This window comes from Gastrolobium bilobum, unplaced genomic scaffold, assembly GCF_033153095.1.
Source record: "Gastrolobium bilobum isolate Gb01-03AN ecotype WA unplaced genomic scaffold, APGP_CSIRO_Gbil_v1 utg12132, whole genome shotgun sequence".
Taxonomy (NCBI): Eukaryota; Viridiplantae; Streptophyta; class Magnoliopsida; order Fabales; family Fabaceae; genus Gastrolobium; species Gastrolobium bilobum.
The window spans coordinates 630,071-650,961 of NW_026899550.1; the positions used below are offsets into that span (position 1 = coordinate 630,071).

Below are 20,891 nucleotides of genomic sequence, written 5' to 3' on the forward strand. Positions count from 1 at the left end.
TGTCGACCAATGATAGCAATTGGTTCACCACATCAGGGGTTAGGACTGAGAACGCGTTGGCTTGCTCCAGTGGCTCCTCAGCTTGAGCTGCGTTTGCAGCATACTGTTTTGTATGAACAACTCCTCGTGGACTGCTCCTGTCTCCCACGAATCTATCTCCACTGAATCTTCCACGTCCGTGTCCTCTGGTGCCACCGCGACCAGGATAGCCAAATATCTGCCAGCACCGAGAAGATTCATGATTACTCTTCCCGCAATGTATGCATGGAGTACGTTCACCATATCTTTCAACTGGTTTCTCCTTCACTGATGGGGCTGTTGTCTGCGTCGTATAACCAATTGCATCTGTCCGAGCACTTTGATTACGTGCAATAGAGCGATGGCTCTCTTCCTGGGTCACAATAGCATATACTTTGGTCATTGTTGGCAATGGTGAGTAATTTAAAATTTGTGAACGCAAGTTCCCGTAGGCTGATTCATCTAGTCCCATCAGAAAATTATACACACGATCATGTTCCCTCTCTGCTGCTATCTCCTTAGCATATATGCAATCTTCTCCACACACACATGTCTTGTATGAATTGCTATTTTCCACTTCGTCCCAAATTGCTCTCAACTGCATGTAATAATCTCCAACACTGCTGCCTTATGCTAGCCAAATTTGCCTTCAACTGGTACTGCCGTGAAAAATTCTCCACAGCGTATCTCTCCTTCAAGTCATCCCAACGATCTTTTACTTCATCAAAACATTTGATAAACGGTTGTAGCTTTGGATCGATAGTATTGTGTATCCATCCATTCATCATCGAATTACACATCTCCCAGGCGCGCCATTCTTCTGCATTTGCCTTTTCTGGTTTCTTCACCGAACCATCTACAAACCCCAGTTTATTTTTCGCTTTGAGTGCGTTTTTCATGAGCTTTGCCCAAATCTCATAGTTGGCTTCACCTCGCAGCATTACTGTTGTTAGAAGGATTCCTGGACTATCTGATCCTCCTAGATAAAATGGAGAACCAGGGTCTGACGACTTCATTCCGCTGTTACCTCCATTAGCCATGTTTGTTGTCTGGGCTAGCTTTCGCACACTGTTTTCAAAGTCTACACGTTGCGGAAGTGTTTATAGGATCGCTCTGATACCAAATTAAATGGTATCAATTGATACTGTTTTCATTGCTTTGTAAACGTACAAACATGAGTCTTAAATAGACTTTACTGTATTTAACGTATTCCTAAAGTTCAGCAACAACAATCGAAAAATATAAACGGTAGAAACTATCTATCCTAAATATAAGGGACAAACTACAAAACAAACTAACAACCTACAACTACAGAATCGTAACAACATGCAGAAACTCGTAACAACATGCAGAAGCAGAAGCTTCTATTCCAATAGAATCTTTGGCTCAGAGACAGAATCTTAGCTTTGCTGGTTGGAAGATGGATGATGACTCCACCACTCGTCTGGTTTGTCATGCCTACAACCTCACGAAACTGGATATGTATGTATGGCTTTGTTTTGTTTTCTTTCTCTTCTTTTTTAATTTCCTAATTATAATTGTATGCCCCTTTTTAATTATTCATGATACAGTTATAATATTTTTGAGATATTCCCTTTGATAGTCTTTCTTAAGAAATAAAAGTATGAGCAATATGTTATCAAAAAAAAAAAAAAGTATGAGCAATAAAAGATTCGTCTAACAATATGCTTTCCGTTGCCGGTTGGAGATTTAATCGATTAAGTTGAAGATTTAATCGATTAAATCTTCAAGTCAACTACTTTTACCAGTTTTGACCATTTAATTGATTAAATCTTCAACTTAATCGATTAAAGAGGGACAGATTGATAGATAGTTTTGAATGAGGGGCAAAATGATTATTAATTAATTAATAAAGGGTAAAAAGGTCAAAAAGCCCACTCCAAATCCATCATTTTTTTTATTTATAATGATGAAATGTCTGGTATATTAATTTGGTGGTAGGACATTTGCTTACTCTCAGAATATGACAATATTTATGCTTCAAAAAATATTAATAACTGCCAGGACTAGCTAAAATAAATAAGATACAATAACAGAAAAAATATATGTTTATAATTTATCTTTATATATTAGATTAGAGTCCACTCTAATTTTTAAAGAACGACACACAGTATTTGCTTTTATTCTTTTAAATTTTAAATTCAATTAAATTTATTTGAATTAATAATATATATTCTTTATAGTTTTAAATAATTTTCATTCTAATTTTTACTTTTTAGATTCAATCTGAATTGATCATACATATTTTATTTATAACTTTAAACATTTTTTCTCCTAAATATTCTTTTATTTTTTAATTTATATTTTATTCAAAGTTAATATACTTGTACAATATTACACAGTTACTTGCTATTTGAAATACTTGTATCTCTGTGGACATTGCGTACAATTGTGACTGAGAGAACTTTTTAACCGTTGATTCATTTAAAGTTTGAACTTTAGCTTTACTTTTAAAGTTGTGATTTACTCACTGTTAAAATAATTGTCTACCTATCTTCGTGAAATAAGCAGCAAACCAGTGAAGCTAACGAGGCATAGGGAGTACTAAATAGTGGTAGCTCAATTGGTGTATGAGAGCTGAATAAGTTAGGGTGAAAAAATGTGTTCGATCTTCCATAATATTACTTTCGAGAGAAATTAAAAATCTTAATCCTGAAATCGATTGCAATATTTAAAAAAAAAAAGGAGGAGGCACGGGGAGCATTCAACGTGCATAGTTTATACTTATTACATAGAGAGCATGTCAATATTAAGCATTGAATATTTCATCAGAACAAAGCGAGTGGAGCTTAAATTTATGGATGAGAAATATGAAACCATCATTTATTTAATAGTATCAACAAAAGTATACTTTGTTATTTATCAGCATGCAAAATATCCAGTAAATTGTACATAAATCACAACTACATGCAATGTGACGGAGACATAGAAATTGTGGTATGTTACGGTGTGGGAAATGAAACTTAAAGTCCAAGATATATGGGTAAAAAGTGGGTGGCCTACAATCATATCACCTCAAGCGCAGTGTGATTAAAGCCCCACTGTCTTTTGGCTCCTAAATATTCTAATCTCCATCCGTCCATTCTTCTCGCCGTTAAATGTTGAAGAAAGCGGAAGGACCAAAGCAAATAAAAACGACTGTTTTAATGAGAATTCAGAACATCATAAATGACAGTATGAAAAGAAACGAAATTATCGGGGTGGCTTCTATAAGACAACCAAACATGGCCATGTGGGACCTTCAGCTTCCCGTACACATATATCATGAATACTATGTATGACTTACCAACAATATATAGTAGAATACTCATGCTTAATCCTTTGACTTTGTGCTGACCACAACTTAGTACTAAATTAAGGGGCACACGCAAAATCGTTCAGGCCTTAATAATGGATTGTCATTATAACTTAAAAAGAAGTGCTTTCGATGAGTGAAATAAATTAGAGGATTATCTCCAACAAGTGCACACTATACTTTTGCTTCTTTATCTTTTTGTGCTTTTTTACTGTTTTTACAAAAAAGTGAATATTCGGTTAAGGAATAACGAACTTTAATTCTTTATCTCTAATCAAGATATTCATCCAAGCCTGCATGAAATGAAATAGCAAGGACGGCAAAAAAAAAAAAAAAAGTGTGAGAGAATAAACATACCTATCTCCATCGAGATTAGGAAGCTAAAGTTCAGTTCACAAGCAAGTAAAATTATGCATGATATTGTACTAAAAATAAAATAAAATTATACATTATAGTGGTTCATCAGCATATCTTGATCAAACACAGTTTCTTTCGTTTTATTAAACAATTGATCTTCATTTTGTACTCTCTTTTTTTTGGATATTATACATCGGACCATTTTCTATTCGAGCCGAATTAAATCACATAGTATCATTTCCTTTTTATTTCCACGTTTCATGTTAACAAGCTTAGTATTTTTATTTTTTTTGGAAATAACAAGCTTAGTACTTTGAAATCACACTTTTCTCCCATTGCTGTATTAACTTCAACTCATATAATTCTTTAATGGGTCCAACTTTTCTGCCACAAAAGGAATGAGTCCCACAAAAAATAAGCCTGTCAAAATATAAAAAAATTACATTATATATTATCGAAACATATAGTTTGGACAGATAAAAACTTCTGCCACAAAGCCAGAAATGTCTTTTCCTTCTTTAATTTATTGTTTTTATTTTATTTTGTTGCTGAAACACTCCGAAAAATAATTTAATTCATAATTAGACTTTTCACTTAACGTAACTCTCTAATTATATATTAATTCTGTAATTAATGCAATTTAATTATTAGATTATTATAGTTGCGTTTAAGTTGTGTTTGCTTGGCTTAAGTAAGTGATTCGCATAGTTAAAATTCAAATAAAAGTGTTTACCAAAAAAAAAATTCAAATAAAAGATTACATTATATGCTCCCTTAAATTACTTTTTTTGAAGGTTTTTTTTTTTTTTTGGTTTGTCTAGACTAATTTTTCTTTTTCTTAATTCCATTTTTTAGCCGTTAGAGTATCATTCTGTTAAAAAAAAAAGGTTGTTTATTACTTTCCCTTATTTTTACCATTGTTCCGTCCGGGGAATTTGGTGGACGAAGTAATTTTATATATTCCTCGAACCTCATTTACATTTGCACAGACAAAAATAAGTAGCAGCCAAACTAAAATAAATACGACAGATGGACAGATTGTCCCCTGGTCACGTCCTTTATATAATTTTCCCTTTATGCTTCGGTCATTATTCACGAGTGAAAAATTGTGACAAAAATAAAAGCAGTAAGAGTTTGGCATATGCACAATGTGAAAAATTTCTTTGATTTACCAAATTTGTTACGGCATTTTTCCAAATTAAAAAATTTGGGTTCCATTTGAATTCAAGCATATTTTCATATTTCTCTTTAAATTCAAAACTTTACTTTTTTATTAAAAAAAATATTTGGTACAATAATAATATCAAAGAAACTCTCCACAATATGGATACTGATAGGTGTTTTGTTCTCAGACATTACTAATAAAAAATGAAAGTATTGATTTTTTTATTATTATATTGATTCTCCTCCGACCCAAATTAATGTGATGTTGATGTTGATCATATTAATTATCTGAAAAGTTTAAGTTAAAATTCATTAAACTTTTCTAATAATTTTTTATCTCTTATTTATTTATATATTTATTATTTTGTCTTAAAGGTGATGGTTGACTGTGTTATGGTTATAGTAATTGATCAAGTTAGCATGTATTTGGACACGATTCATTATAATTTTCTTTTAAATGAAATTCATTTATTATATTATATTTTTAATGCAAATTTTGTGTAAAATTCCCATTTATAAAAGTTTAATCAGAATCAAAAACTTTTATTCTAAGAAGAAATCAAATCTCTTAATCTTATAAATTCAATAAAATCAATTTTGATAATTTGATTAGAGTTGAATCCTCTTTTAAATTTAGATTGCTTTAGGTTATTTTGGATTGCTCCAAGGGTGTTTTCCAGACAATAAAAGATTAATTTCCTCGAGACGGAGAAATCATCGAAATGAGTATAATCTCTATCAACAAAGTATTTTTTACATACACGACGAGAAATCGAATTCTAAAAGCATGCTTAAGTGACGTTTGAATTGGAAAATTTGGACATATGAATACCATTCTACCTATAATTTTTATTGTATTTTGTTTTCTCCATTATTTTTAAACTAGTGCAGTACCCGTGCGATGCACGGAGAAAAAAGATTAAAAAATCTGTCGGCGTCTATCATTGTCGTTGGTTAATCACTAAAAGAAAAAATCATGTCAATATTTTATGCAAATAAAAAATAGTTATGTACTCTATAATTGATTATTTTAAACTCTATTTTATGCAATCAATCTCTATGAATGCCGAACATTGTTGTTAAAGTGTGAGAATCGGAATTAGGAAATGGTCATTCCAAAAAAACCGCATTCAGATATTGGCTACTCAAGCTGGTTTATACGAAGAAAAATGGAAGCGGTTTTCCGTTTCGGGTTTATATGAAATCAGCACTCATGTGTGGCAATGGTTCCTCATAATTATCGCAAACCAAACCCCTCACACTTTTTTTATGAAATATTTCAATCGATTTATTATTTTGCAACTAATCCGATTCGGAGCCGGTCCAGAATTAAGACTTTAAACCCCTCTCGAAGGTGAAAAACCCTCACACTTTAGTTCTATGCTAGGTTCCACGAAAAAGACTCTACACATAGTAGATTAGCTTTCAGAATTTCAATAGTTAAGAATTTATAAAAAATAAAATTTGAACTGTAATTAATTTTGTATTCCTTGCATTGCATAACGTTCTAAATGCTAATGAATACCTTGTATGCAAGAATTATTTTATTTTTCCTTTTTGGTAATCATTCAGTTATGTGAACATATTATACCGCAGTTTGTGTCGATTGAAAATTGTATTTAAGTGTGTGATTGATTTGTTAGTAAGTAATAGAAAGTATCTCAAGGATATCTGAAATTTTATTATCCAATAAATTAAAAATAATATAATCTCTAACATTTTATTATTAACAAGTTACAAAATTTGTAATAAAAATACAAAAATGAACTTTACCACAAAAGGTAAAATTCATAAAGGAAAATAGTTTTCTCTATTTTACATGAGAAAATATTTTTATGCTACACTCACAATACATGAGTGGATCCCATCTTGATTTTTTTGTCTTCTCATCTTTTGTGGACCCCACTCATATATTGTGAGTATAATATGAGAAAATTTTCTCACGTAAAATGAGAAAAGTAATTCCCATTCATAAATATCATCAATTTTTTAGTCTTGCGACCCTCGCCCATTGATTTGATTGGGTCAAGAAAAGGAAATGTTTTATGAGGTGAGAGAAAAAAAAAAAAAAACCCTCATTTAGTGTTCATTCTATCACGGTTTCTCTTTTGGCTGTTTGACACCAATTACAGGTACAATACTCACTACATTAGAAGCTCGCAGCCACGTAGTGACTGTGAAACACTGGGAACAAATTAGGACTTATAAATTGGTCTACTCAGCAGGGTTTCACATTCAGGAAGAACAATTCTGAAAGACCCTTCTTTTCTTTTTCCTCTCCCCAAATTCTTCATTGTTTCTCTTCCTGCATTTCATTCTTCGGAGAATATGGATACTGTCTCGGTTTCCAAATTGCTGTTTGCAGTTTTTTGCTTTGCATTGTGGTTGGGTCCTCTTCAGCTGGTTCATTCTAGTGTTTCATATGATAGAAAGGCCATCGTCATCAATGGCCAAAGGAGAATCCTTTTCTCTGGTTCCATTCATTATCCCAGAAGTACCCCTGATGTAAGTTTCTTCTTCTTCTTCTTTATAATTTTTTCATGTTGAAGCTTACTCCTTTAAAGTAAAAAAACAAACTTTACATACTTCTCATGTTGTTTCTGATTTTCTTGAGAAATAGATGTGGGAAGATCTGATTTACAAGGCTAAAGCTGGAGGAATAGATGTAATTGAAACCTACGTCTTTTGGAATGTTCATGAGCCTTCTCCTGGCAATGTACTTCACCCACTCTCTCTCTCTCTCTTTCTTCTCTTATGCCCTGATTCTGTTTTTGCTTATTTTTCTTCTTTAATTTGAGCCTTATTCTCTTTTGTCTTCTGCATGCAATTCAATTCAGTACAACTTTGAAGGAAGATATGATCTTGTGAGATTCATGAAGACAATACAGAATGCAGGGCTATATGCTCATCTTCGCATTGGACCTTATGTCTGTGCAGAATGGAATTTCGGGTACCTTCCATCTCTCACTCTCCTCCTACTCTTTTTCTAATGAAGTATTCTATCATTTGATTTTTTATCTTTTTTTTTTTATACTATTTATGTTTTTTTTTCTAACTCGAGGATTTGGTCTTTTTGGGTCATGTTCAATTATCTAATGATTATATCTTGTAATGTGCAGAGGATTTCCTGTTTGGCTCAAGTATGTTCCTGGGATAAGCTTTAGAACAGACAATGAACCTTTCAAGGTTTCATTTTTCCTCCTCCAAAACCAATTTTTATTAAATAATTGGCTTTATATTGAATGACTAATTATAAAAAATCTGCGAAATTTCTTGTGTTTCTTTCAATTGAACTAATTTTATTGATGACCCATGAACGGTGTTGTAGAGAGCAATGCAAGGGTTCACTGAGATGATTGTGGGAATGATGAAGAGTGAACGTCTCTATGAATCCCAGGGTGGCCCTATCATACTTTCTCAGGTGAAAATATGGGGTCTTTCTTAGTTTTGTAATCTTCACTGCTAACTTGCTTTTTGTGTATTTAAAAACTATCATTTTTCACTAAATTTTTTAGGACTTGTTCTACAGCTGCTATAAGATAAATTGCCTTGATGGAAAGCCTCTAGTGGCTGTAAACTTCCCATTCTAGATCTAGCTAACTAGCTATAATAATAATTGTACATTCAAAATATGTTGTTTCAGATTGAGAATGAGTATGGGCCACAGAGTAAATTACTTGGAGCTGCTGGCCAAAATTATATGAACTGGGCTGCAAAAATGGCTGTTGAAACGGGAACTGGGGTCCCATGGGTGATGTGCAAGGAGGAGGATGCGCCAGATCCAGTGGTGAGGATTCTCACTCTTCCTCTTGAAAGTTGTGTAATATTACATGCTATACTCAGATCAGATGCACCATTAGCATGTGTTGGGTTTTTTTTCCTTTTGTTGTTCTATTACTGTTGTTATTATTATAATTATTTGTTTAAAAAAATTCAGTAGTGTAACATTGAAAAAAAAATCAAGCACCAACTGTTATAGCCATTTCCCCTCCAAGAACTTTGTGCATATTTCAGAATGTGGTTGATAAATTAATCTGTTTCTGTTTCCTGTTTTATGACAGATAAACACGTGCAATGGCTTTTATTGTGATAAATTTATTCCCAATAGACCCTATAAGCCTACAATGTGGACAGAGGCTTGGACCGGCTGGTAAGCATTTTTATCAATACTCTCAGAATTTGGAATTGAAGAAAGGAACTTGTGTAACATCCCCGTTTTGAGCCGGTTCAATTACCATACATATGATAAAACAGAAAACAGCGGAAGACTTAACTTATGAAAATACGAGCTAACTTTTTCTTTTTCTTTTTAAATTCTCATTCGTCGTAAACGAAAATCGGACAGAGTTTCCTCTATAAATCGGACAACTGGGGATTTTCCAATCCCCCTCAGAAGCATTTCCTGATAAACAGTTTATACAAATATAATCAAATGTCCATCCATGGGCGCATGCATAACTTGGCTCAGTGCCACTATATCTAACAGCATGCAATCCAACACGTAAACATATCTGAATACTACATCATCATATAACGTGCCTGAATACTCAAATGTACATGCATCAAACTGACAGACATGTACAAAACATATGCAGGCCATATACAAAATAAAGGATCAATGTCATGATCCATCAAAGGCGGAAATATAAAATGACATGAATATACTTCCAAAAAGTAGTAGCCTACAACCACTCAAAATCCGATCCGTCAACTGCCTCAGCCACGTGTCGCGTCCCTGCCTAGTGAGGACTCATCGGGAATCTGGGCACCTGAAAATATGTCCCCAACAAGGGGTGAGATTACAAATCTCAATAAGCTCCAAGTTTATAGAGAATTCTCCATACCCCTGGCTCACTCTTGCACGAAAGTCAGATACAGAGTATACGAATACAACATATAACAGATATTATAACAGAACAGAGCATTTATCCATATCATATCAGAGGTGTGCGCCGTCATTCCCAAGGGAGGACCCCAAGCGGAAATCAACGCACGTGTTCCCGAGGGAGGACCCCAAAGCGGAACCAGACATATCAGGGGCGTACACCATCAGTCCCGAGGGAGGACCCCAAAGCGGACATCCGGGTACTATACAATCAATGGCCAGAGATTGTTACAGAAATCATATTACAGAAGTCATATCAGAGCAAAACATATCATGTTATCAAATAACTCTATATGAATGCATCTATACAAAGCATCTAAATCACAGTCATACAGTCCAACCATAGTTCACTAACCATGGTGGAGCACTCAAGCAGGAAAAGACTCCTTAAACATAGAGCTTACCTCTTGAAGCTTTACCAATACGCTTACTTGTTGCACAAGTTACTTATATGTCTTCAAGAGATTCCGATCCTTTTTTGTCCCTAGGTACACCTAGAGCAAGAATCCACAAATCCAAAATCAATAAAATGTTATCATGCCTAGATTTTCCATAAGGCATACATTTTATCGCTTATCTTCCTTTCTTTATATTTTTGCCAATGTTATGCCAATACACAAGTCTAGACCTCTTTATAACCGTTGGGGTTCTTTACTTTAATCAACCATTCCCTTAGGAATTTTCAACATAAATCATGCTATTTTTCTTCAAAACTCATCACTTTTATACAATTTATTACAACACATTTTATTTAAAATAAAATGTACAAAATATATCCCTAAATACCCTATAGGTCGAATCCTATAAGGGGAATTTCCAAAGATCCATCTCTTTTACAATACATTTTCTTTACTTCCTTACAACTTGCAAACACCTAGGCATGCATCCACTAGGTTCCTATTTTGAGTTTAGACACCAAGTCCTTCACAACACATCAAGGCCGAAACATCAAGGTCTGTTTCCAAGGATTTTCTTTCCAATGTAATATTCTTACTAATTCATCCAAATTCTACTTACTTGAACACATAAAACCCCTCTTAAAGCATCAACTAAATTGGCACAATAAATCCTATTAACTCTATCAAAGGCCGAACATAGAGAGAAAAGACATGATTTTTCTCTAATTTTTTCACATACTTACAAAGCTTCTTTTCATTTCATACATCAAAATATCAACTATTCCTCATCAATACATATTTTAACACATCATGCTTTCCCACCCAAGGCATATACACAATTTTATAACTCAAATAATCAAAACAACATCATGTAAATAGAGGTTTGTTACCTCAAATCAACTACCCAAAGCCTAGAAGACCTACACCAAGAGAATCTCCATCAAAAACTTCATTTTGCCCTCTTGATGAATAGTGCACGAATTTGGGGGAGAGAATAACTCTTCACACACTCAACAAAAGCTCAAATTGATGGGTGGAATGGATTCATTGAGTGGTTTCCAATCAATTTCATGTGGTGGGTCTTTGGATTTGGTGGCATATTCAAGAAGAAATCAAAAAAAGAAATAAAGCCCTAAACCCCCCCTTCCACGATGAACTCCACGGTTTGCAAGAGAGAGAAAGGAGTTTAAGTTGTGTGAATAGTGATTCACTTGAATGACAAAGCTTTATAGCCACATGTGACTTTTTAACAGATGTTCTTCTTTCGCGTATTTTCACTTAAACTGACCCGGAACCAACTTAAAGCTAAAAACATATTTTTATTTTGCTAAAATCATTTACATTAATTTTTATTTTCTAAGGAACAATATTTATAATTCACAGTATGGTTTTTGCACCGTTTTTAACGAAATGCACTGTGAACCATTAACTGTACTTTATTTATTTCTGAAACTTAACACTTATAAACTTATCATTTTCTTGGACCTATATTGACTTGCTTGGCATATATTGGACTTTCTTATTCTTACTTCATCAATTATTTATTTCTGGACTCTACCGGTTGCTTAAACAACGGTACAAAATACCCGGTAGAAACACTATTCACGAGATTTTAACGGAAAGTGCCAGACTATACAATTTTTCATTCTGAACTCATATATGGAGTCAGAATTGTCAAATTATGTCTCTAAAATCATTTTTGCTTATTTAAGCTCTACCGGTTAATTCACAAGACTGCGAATTCTCTGACAGAACGCACTGTTCATAACATAGTCATGATTACAGTCAAAATACTCGAAATCACTCACTGAATCTAATTATGGCATTTAAATCCTTAAATTAAATCTCTAATTAAGATTTACCATATAGGGTCATTATAACTTGCATAACAATTCTGTCAAATATGAAGGTTTTCAGAATTTGGAAGTCCAATTCACGGAAGACCTGTTCAGGATTTGGCATTTGCAGTTGCCAAATTCATACAACAAGGGGGATCCTTTGTAAACTATTACATGGTTGGTGTTATACAGACTTAACAATTGAAAATTTGATAACAATGACACCCACTCTAGTAACTTGACTTGCACTTGTAGTATCATGGAGGAACCAATTTTGGCCGTACAGCCGGAGGCCCTTTCATCACTACCAGCTATGACTATGATGCTCCACTGGATGAATATGGTGAGAACTGAAAATTCTGTAATTTATGCAACTCCTGGCCATTCCAGTTCTTTGTCTTAGTTGCTTCTTATGCATGAATATTAACAATTTTAAGTTGAAACACTCACCATACTTGACTAGAGGTAACACATTATTTCTCAATACTTCCACTTCAAGATTTAGTTGTCTAGGCAGGATCGCCAGACTATATAACTGAGGACTTAAGTGACTGTTTTTGTTAAAAAAAAATGTCAGGTTTGATTAGGCAACCAAAGTATGGTCATCTAAAGGAGCTTCACAAGGCTATCAAGATGTGCGAGCGAGCTTTAGTTTCAACTGATCCTGTTGTTACTTCTTTAGGGAGCTTCCAACAGGTTTAACTCACTCTCAAAGTTTTTATTGCTTCCACTGTGCCATAAGTTTCTTTACTGACCCTAGGGGACATTTACCTTTTACCAGGCTCATGTATACTCTACAGAATCTGGAAACTGTGCTGCTTTTCTCTCAAATTATGATACAAAATCTGCTGTTAGAGTGATGTTCAATAATATGCACTATAACTTACCTCCGTGGTCCATCAGCATCCTCCCAGATTGTAGAAACATTGTTTTTAATACAGCAAAAGTATGTAACCAAAGTCTGGGATTTGAAATCATGATATTCCTTTGGTACTCAGATATCACAATCATGCTTCCTACACCTTCAATATCTCCATTTAATGAGATTCAACAATTTAAAATTTAGTAAAACCTCTGAATTTATGTTCTCCCACTTTTAGGTTGGAGTGCAAACATCCCAGATGCAAATGTTGCCAACAGATACTCAGATGTTCTCATGGGACAGTTTTGATGAAGATGTTTCTTCTCTGGATGACAGCTTTTCAATCACTGCTTCTGGTCTCTTGGAACAGATAAACGTAACACGGGATACAAGTGATTATCTTTGGTATATAGCTAGGTAAGCCTAATTTCCTAAGTTGCTTGGATTTGCTCCTTAAGTGATTTTGCCAATCTTACTGTTGAAATTGTTTATGCCTTTAGATTCTACCTAGTTAAAGAAAGAAAAGAGTCGTTCTTTATTTTCATTCTACCACACATTGACACTATGATAAGTATTGAGTCCTCATGAAAGCAATTTTCTTTGTACATTTTTCTAATACACGACAGATCACTTGCATCAATCATGAAAACAAAATGGTTGATATTTATAGATGCTGAATTCATTGAGTATGGAAGTGATGTAGCTATTATGTACATGTCTTAAGTCAGTCTTCCAGCTACCAGCTTAGATAGCATGACTTTTGGCATTTTGACAATCTCCCACAGGTTCCAGTTTTAAAATGAAAGAGATTTTGAAACCATTTTGGCTATACTAATTTATTTCATGTCAATGTGTCTACAGTGTTGATATAGGTTCATCCGAGTCCTTTCTCCGTGGAGGTGAACTCCCCACTCTCATTGTTCAGTCCACAGGCCATGCTGTGCATGTTTTTATCAATGGTCAACTTTCTGGTATGCAGTTTGCTTGCTTCTTTAGTAGATCTTATTCCCATCTGATTAGTAAAAGAAAACATGATATATATGATTAAAAACAGGTTCTGTCTATGGAACGAGGGAGAATAAGAGATTCACATATACTGGCAGGGTAAAACTTCATGCTGGAACAAACAGAATAGCTCTGCTCAGTGTTGCTGTTGGACTTCCAGTAAGTTTTGTTTCCCACCTTTTACTTTCCGAAATCGTACTGTGGTAAAAGTTGAATTTTTGCAAATTATGATTATTGTGCTCAAGCTCATTATACTATAATTCAAACCTTTCTAAGGTTCTGAAACCTAGTAACTGGTCACCTGGACCGAGGAGGAAATCCCACTATTTTAGGAGAGGGAGAGAGAGAGAAAGGGGGGGGGGGGGGTTACAACCACCAAGCCTTATATCACTTAGGTAGAGTCAGCTACACGTATTCGTGTCTCTACCACACTTAATGGCTTATTCTTTCTCGACTAATGACTAATATCATTCTTTTCTGTTTTGTGTCCTCAAAGAATATAGGAGGACATTTTGAGACATGGAACACAGGAATTCTAGGTCCAATTGTACTCCATGGACTTGACCAGGGAAAGTGGGACCTGTCTTGGCAGAGATGGACTTATAAGGTTGCTCAGTCTTTCTTTAGCTGCTTAAGTTGACTCAGTTTCAAAGAAAATTTTAATTAAGACATGCCTCTTCTTAAAACAGGTTGGGCTGAGAGGAGAGGCCATGAACCTTGCATCTCCAAATGGCATCTCTTCTGTTGAGTGGATGCAGTCATCATTAGCTATACAAAAGAAGCAACCACTGACATGGCACAAGGTAAAAATAAACAAAAAATGCGCTTAAGGTTTAGTGAAACAAAATCTGAGGCCCTAAAAATGATGAAATTGATCGGTAAACTTTGCAGACTTATTTCAATGCTCCTGAAGGAGATGAGCCGTTGGCATTGGACATGAGGGGAATGGGTAAAGGTCAAATATGGATTAATGGGTTGAGTATTGGAAGATACTGGACTGCACTGGCTACCGGTAACTGCAATAACTGCAGCTATGGCGGCTCATTCAGACCTTCAAAGTGTCAGGTTGGTTGTGGCCAACCAACCCAGCGATGGTAAGTATTGTTATTTGTTGACATTGTAGGTGATGCATGGTTCACTCAGGCTCAAAATACCTTATTTTGTTTGGTACTAAATTTTTCAGGTACCATGTACCTCGATCTTGGTTGAAGCCAAATCATAATCTGTTAGTTGTTTTCGAGGAACTTGGGGGAGATCCTTCAAGAATTTCACTTGTGAAGAGATCAGTGAGAAGTGTCTGTGCTATTGTATCAGAATACCATCCAAATATTAAGAATTGGCAGATTGAGAGCTACGGGAAATCAGAAGAGTTCCATCCTCCAAAAGTTCACTTGCGTTGTAGTCCTGGCTATGCTATCTCTTCCATTAAATTTGCAAGCTTTGGAACTCCTTCAGGGACCTGTGGGAATTATGAGCTCGGAGCTTGTCATTCTCCCGCATCCTATGCCATTTTAGAGAAGGTACTCTACTATATTCTTGGTTTCACAATCCAACACATTAACATGTAACAGAGTTTTTCTTTGGAAGATAATATAGCTTATGCTCTTTTTGTCTTTTTCTTTTTTTCACAGAAATGCATAGGAAAGCCAAGATGCTTAGTCACTGTATCAAACAGCATCTTTGGACAAGATCCTTGTCCGAATGTGATGAAGTGGTTATCAGTTCAAGCTGTTTGTTCTCCAACTGCTACCAATTGGAGGGGTTGATTGGTTAACCAGTGACTTAACAAGTAAAGAAAAGAATAATAAGAGGAGTATAGTTTTATTTAAATGCCATAGTTTCTTTTTAGGGAGAAAGTAGTAGCTCTGTTCTGATACTTTTGTGCCGAAGGCACTTGGTTTTTTTACTTTTAAGTACTGGTGTTGTGTTAACGGGCTTGTATAAATTAATCATTGCTGGGTAGGTAAATCTGAAATGAAACCAGGGGTCTAAAATTTGGACCCTTGTGTGTGTGTGTGTGTGAGAATTTGGAGTCATAGTTCCCGGCCTTCTAAGTTTTAACTGGATACGGGCACTGGGAAGAGAGGCAATTTCTTTGGTGTGATATGTGTTTTCGTTTTGTTTTAACTTAATGGGGGTAAATTAAACTCCAAATCAGGTTCAAGTTGGGAGCGGATCCTACTGTAACCATTCTCTGATTTAAGTTCACTTTTCTGAGCACTTTGCCTACTCTACTATATTCTTTCTTTCTTTCTTTCCCTTCGTATCCAGCAATGACCGTGCATCATAAATGGAGTACTGTATCCTATAAATTTAATTTACTTCACTCAATGCCATTCGTCTCTGGGAAATGGTTTTAGGTGCAACTCATTATTTGGGGGGTTTGCTTTTTAAATAAGAAGCTATTTTAAATTAATCAACCAGAATTTTTCTAATGTTTTTTTAATTTTCCTTACTTAATAGAATTTGAGGAAAATTAATCAAATCACAATTTTATGTTAAAAAACAATTTAAAAACATTTTGTTTAACTCTCGGTTTTCATATTTATTTTATGGGTTTGTTTTTTCTAAAATTACTTTAGATAACTTTATCTAATGTTCACCGAAACGACATCGTTTTGGGACGGAAATCATGGTGTTTTTGTAATTTAATTTATTTCACGGTTATAATAGTCTTTATCATTTTAATTTTTTAATTTTCAACCCAAAACGACATCGTTTCGATGAACATTAAACAAAGTTGTCTAAAGTAACATTAGATATTTCTTCCCCTTATTTTATTAATTCATTTTTTCTGCAATAAATACAGATAAGTTTCATACCAAAAATAAAATAAAAAATACAGATAAATTATTTGCATTGGGTACAAATTTAGGGATGACTTTAGTTTTTGGCTTTTTTTTGTGGCTTATGTTTTTTTTTTTAAAGCAGATATCCAAACGCACTTTGTAATAGAAATACATTTTATTTTAAAAAAAAAATAGCTTTTGGATGTAAAAAAAATTCATCGAAAAGGACCCTAACGAAAAATACACATCATTCCCTCTTTTCTTTTCTGTCAAATCGCTCATAACCACTACCCACGTTCCATGAAATTAATGTGCACCAATCTTGTAAAGAGTATTGAATTCTTCGGTGCATCGAGAATGTTTTCCTTTTTTATTGTTTTTAATCAAAGTGAAGACAGTCAAACTAAAGCGTTAAATTATTCCAACTCAATAATATTATTTTAAATAACAGGTACATCGATAGATCACATGGATCGATGTATCGATTTATGACAAGCATTGATTCAATCCAGACGTTTCTCAAATTTTATATCAAATTTTTAAATAAATAATTTATTAACATTATTTATTCATTTACTAATTAAATTTAGAAAAATATATAATTTTAATAAATGAATATATATATATATATATATATATATATGATAAGATCATTTACACCGGTATCAAATAAAAAGTTGTTTGACATCTCATTTGAGAACATTTAGATCAAGACTAATCAACGATGTCACATGCTAATTGTTAGATCAAGAAAAGATCAACGATTCTCATATGAGATGTCAAATGATCTTGTTCATATATATGTGTGTGTAAATATATTGAGGGAGGGAGAAATCAAATATTTGTGGATTATAAGTATTTCAATTTTTTGATTAAGTATTGACACTCAACAACTTAGTCATTAATGTTTATTTTGTTGGTTAGGAATTTTAATTATTATTCATTATGAATTTAGTAATTACTGGCTAATTTATTAGTTACTTGATTTTTAGAGTTTTGTTAGTTAATTAGTTACTAATTAATGTTTAAGTTGTTACTTAGTAATTTACATTACTTTATTAATTTATTTAGTTTTATATATCAACTGGTGTTTCAGTGACGGACCCATAAATTTTTTTTTATGTCTGCACACTCAAGGCGGGAGTTCGGGGGTGCCGCCCTCGTTTTTTTTTAAAGATCATAATCATGATCCAATTTGTAAAATATAGTATAATTGTTGGGGTTAATCAATCAAAAACTCACCTTTGTCGATGTCTATTTGATCCAAAGCTGACCAGTTTTGTTTCATAAAAAAAGTGAAAAATCTCATGTGATTCTCCTCCACTCTTTACTTTTTTTCTTTTAATCTTTCTATTTTTTTTACTTGACTAGAATCACACATCCTATGTAAAAATTTTTCCCTCAACTTTATGTCTGCAAGTGCAGACAATGGCAACCACCTAGGTCCGCCATTATGATGTTTGAATTTCTAATGGACTCAGCTAATTTGTTTTCTGATTTGAGTCTTTCTAGCCTCGAGTTGCGATTCTCAAGAATTGAACTTACTACCCTTTTAGGCATGTCAAATCTTAAGATCTAATTATAAAGCCACTAGATCAACAACTCCTCGGTATTTTAGTGTTTTTTTTTATAATTTTATTAAGGGAATAACATCTATCCTTTTAAAGGATATCAACTTTTTCCTTTTAGATCATAACCGTTGATTTCCGTCCATCAACAGTTATAATTTATTGGATAAAAATTATTAATTAATTAATAATGAATTTGGCCAATTAAGTTTGGCCCAATAGATTATAACCGTTGATGGACGGAAATCAACAGTTAGGATCTAAAAGGATATAAACTTATATCCTTTAAAAGGATAAATATTTTTCCCTTTTATTAAATATTATTAACTATTATTGACTAAATAATTAACTATTATTCTGAGCAATTGAACTCACTACCCTTTTACTATATAGCGATATGAAATCTACTCGGAGTTATCCGCCGCATTTTGCTCCACATTTTATTAATCATGTTCCTTTGGATTCATCATGGCTGACATAATGTTAGTGTTTTTTTATATAATATTATTAACTATTGTTGAGTAAATAATTAACTATTATTCTCAGGAATTGAATTCACTACTTTTTTACTAAATAGGGATATGAAATCTCCCCCAAGTTCTCCGCCGCATTTTACTCCACATTTTATTAATCTTGTTCCCTTGGATCCATCATGGCTGACGTAATGTTAGTATTTTTTTTTTATAATTTTATTAAATATTATTAACTATTGTTTAGTAAATAATTTACTATTATTCTCAGGAATTGAATTCACTACCCTTTTACTAAATAGCGATATGAAATCTCTCTCGGGTTCTCCGTCGCATTTTACTCCATATTTTATTAATCATGTTCCTTTGGATCCATCATGTCTGACGTAATGTTAGAGTTTTTTATAATATTATTAACTATTGTTGACTAAATAATTAACTATTATTCTCAGGAATTGAACTCACTACCTTTTTACTAAATAGCGATGTGAAACCTCTCCCGAGTTCTCCGCGGCATTTTCCTCCACATTTTATTAATAACGTTCCTTTGGATCCATCATGGCTAGCGTAGTATAAGGGTCCCTAACACAAAAATGTATAATATAAATATTAACATTATTAAAAAATAAAATATTTTTCCACCAAAATAAAATAAATTGATTTTTTAAACCAATAATGCACAATTAATCAATATAAGTGTTTAAGTTGTACCTAGTATGCTTGAGCGTATAAAAAAATAAAAAATACGGATAAAGTTATTTTGGGATGGAAATTTATATGTTTTTGTAATTATAATTTTTTCTAAGGTTATAATAGTTTTTATTATTATAACTTTTTTAATCTTTTCACCTAAAGCGACGTCATTTTGAAAGTAAATGTAGATAATTTATCTGCATCCACTATATAAATATTAAAGCTTTATTTTAAACGAAAGAAAGAAAAATAATTTATACCCGTAACTACCATTAGTTCGATTTTTTTTAATTCTTTTGAAGTCCCTTTTTTTTTTATCTAAATATAAAAATATGGAGAAAAAGTTTGTCCTTTAAAAGAAAACAAAGTTGTGTGTTCTTTTAGTGATTAACACTATGTACTAGGGGTAGCACATAATTATAATATAAAATATGTCGATTAATCGGTATATTTTTTATCAAATATGAAAAAAAGTTACATATTTATATTATCTTTATTTTTATGATTATTTCTTTCCATATTTTTATTTTGGGTAGGGGAATACCTACTTCCATTGTATCAAAAAATCTACTCAGGTAAGTGATACCGTATATAATCCATATTTTCTTTAATATTAGAGTTACTTGCGTATGATTTTTATCCTATCTATGATTTATTAATTTATTTGGGGGCAATTAATTAATATACTCTGCATTTGTTTTATTTTCAACATATAAGTACGAAAAATCAAGAGAAAGTTTATGTTAAGACGAAAATTTTGGACGCTTAATCTAAGATTTTATCAAATATTTTAAAAAATTAATTATCAATTTATTATTATTAACAATAAATTTTGACATTTTTTAATTGAAGAAGATTATATTTACAACCTCTTTTTCGTTACAACTATTTTTATGGTTATTGGATCAAAATCAAATCAATGATTACAAAATGACATTAAATAGTAGCTATTAGTTTGATTTTGATCCAATATAATATTTTCCTTTTTAATTTGAAGGAATGCTGAATAATACCTTACACAAATGAGAATTATTATTTGATTCCATAAATTTAATACTAATTTCTAAAATAATAATAATTATATTTAGGGATAAGTTATTCTACCTACCTATTTTTCTGCCTCCCTTTATATTCTACTTTCCAACACTATTAAATCATAATCTCAATTAGAATAATATATCCCTTATATTTATGAGATCTATTAATCTCATGTTGTATAAGATAATTATCTCATGCAATAGAGATAAAATTATGAGGTCCACTACTTTTTCAAAAAATAAAATAAAAAATAAAATAGTGGACTTCAATATTTTGTCTCTGTTGCATAAGATGAGATAAATTTTTTTCTATATTTATTATCTTAATTATTATATATTAATTATTATTTATTATACTGCTTAATATTTAGGAAAGAATACGAGCGAGATAAAGAGTGGAATTTGGGACGGTCTCCCTGACACATCTAGGAAGTCCTCTGCCCTGACAACATCCTGGCATTCCCGTTTGATGCCCAACACGACTAGTCGCA

The 20,891-nt window shown here is 32.9% G+C and overlaps 1 protein-coding gene across 1 annotated transcript; it reads left to right on the top strand.

The window, feature by feature from the left end:
- Positions 1-7,183: 7,183 nt before the first annotated feature.
- Positions 7,184-15,609, top strand: LOC133291361 (beta-galactosidase 3-like). The gene is made up of 19 exons (XM_061489617.1): positions 7,184-7,360; positions 7,476-7,571; positions 7,693-7,805; positions 7,975-8,041; positions 8,184-8,276; positions 8,499-8,642; positions 8,917-9,005; positions 12,048-12,153; positions 12,232-12,319; positions 12,554-12,672; positions 12,758-12,922; positions 13,077-13,255; positions 13,700-13,809; positions 13,893-14,002; positions 14,340-14,450; positions 14,533-14,646; positions 14,735-14,937; positions 15,027-15,363; positions 15,475-15,609. The coding sequence occupies exons 1-19, from the start codon at positions 7,184-7,186 to the stop codon at positions 15,607-15,609; spliced, it is 2,556 nt and encodes an 851-aa protein (XP_061345601.1).
- The last annotated feature ends 5,282 nt before the right edge of the window (positions 15,610-20,891 follow it).

Coding starts and splice junctions, on each gene's coding strand:
- LOC133291361 (XM_061489617.1), top strand. CDS start 7,184: ATGGATACTGTCTCGGTTTCCAAATTGCTGTTTGCAGTTTTTTGCTTT. Junction 12,154..12,231: donor CCTTTGTAAACTATTACATG/GTTGGTGTTATA, acceptor TTGCACTTGTAG/TATCATGGAGGAACCAATTT. Junction 14,647..14,734: donor AACCACTGACATGGCACAAG/GTAAAAATAAAC, acceptor TAAACTTTGCAG/ACTTATTTCAATGCTCCTGA.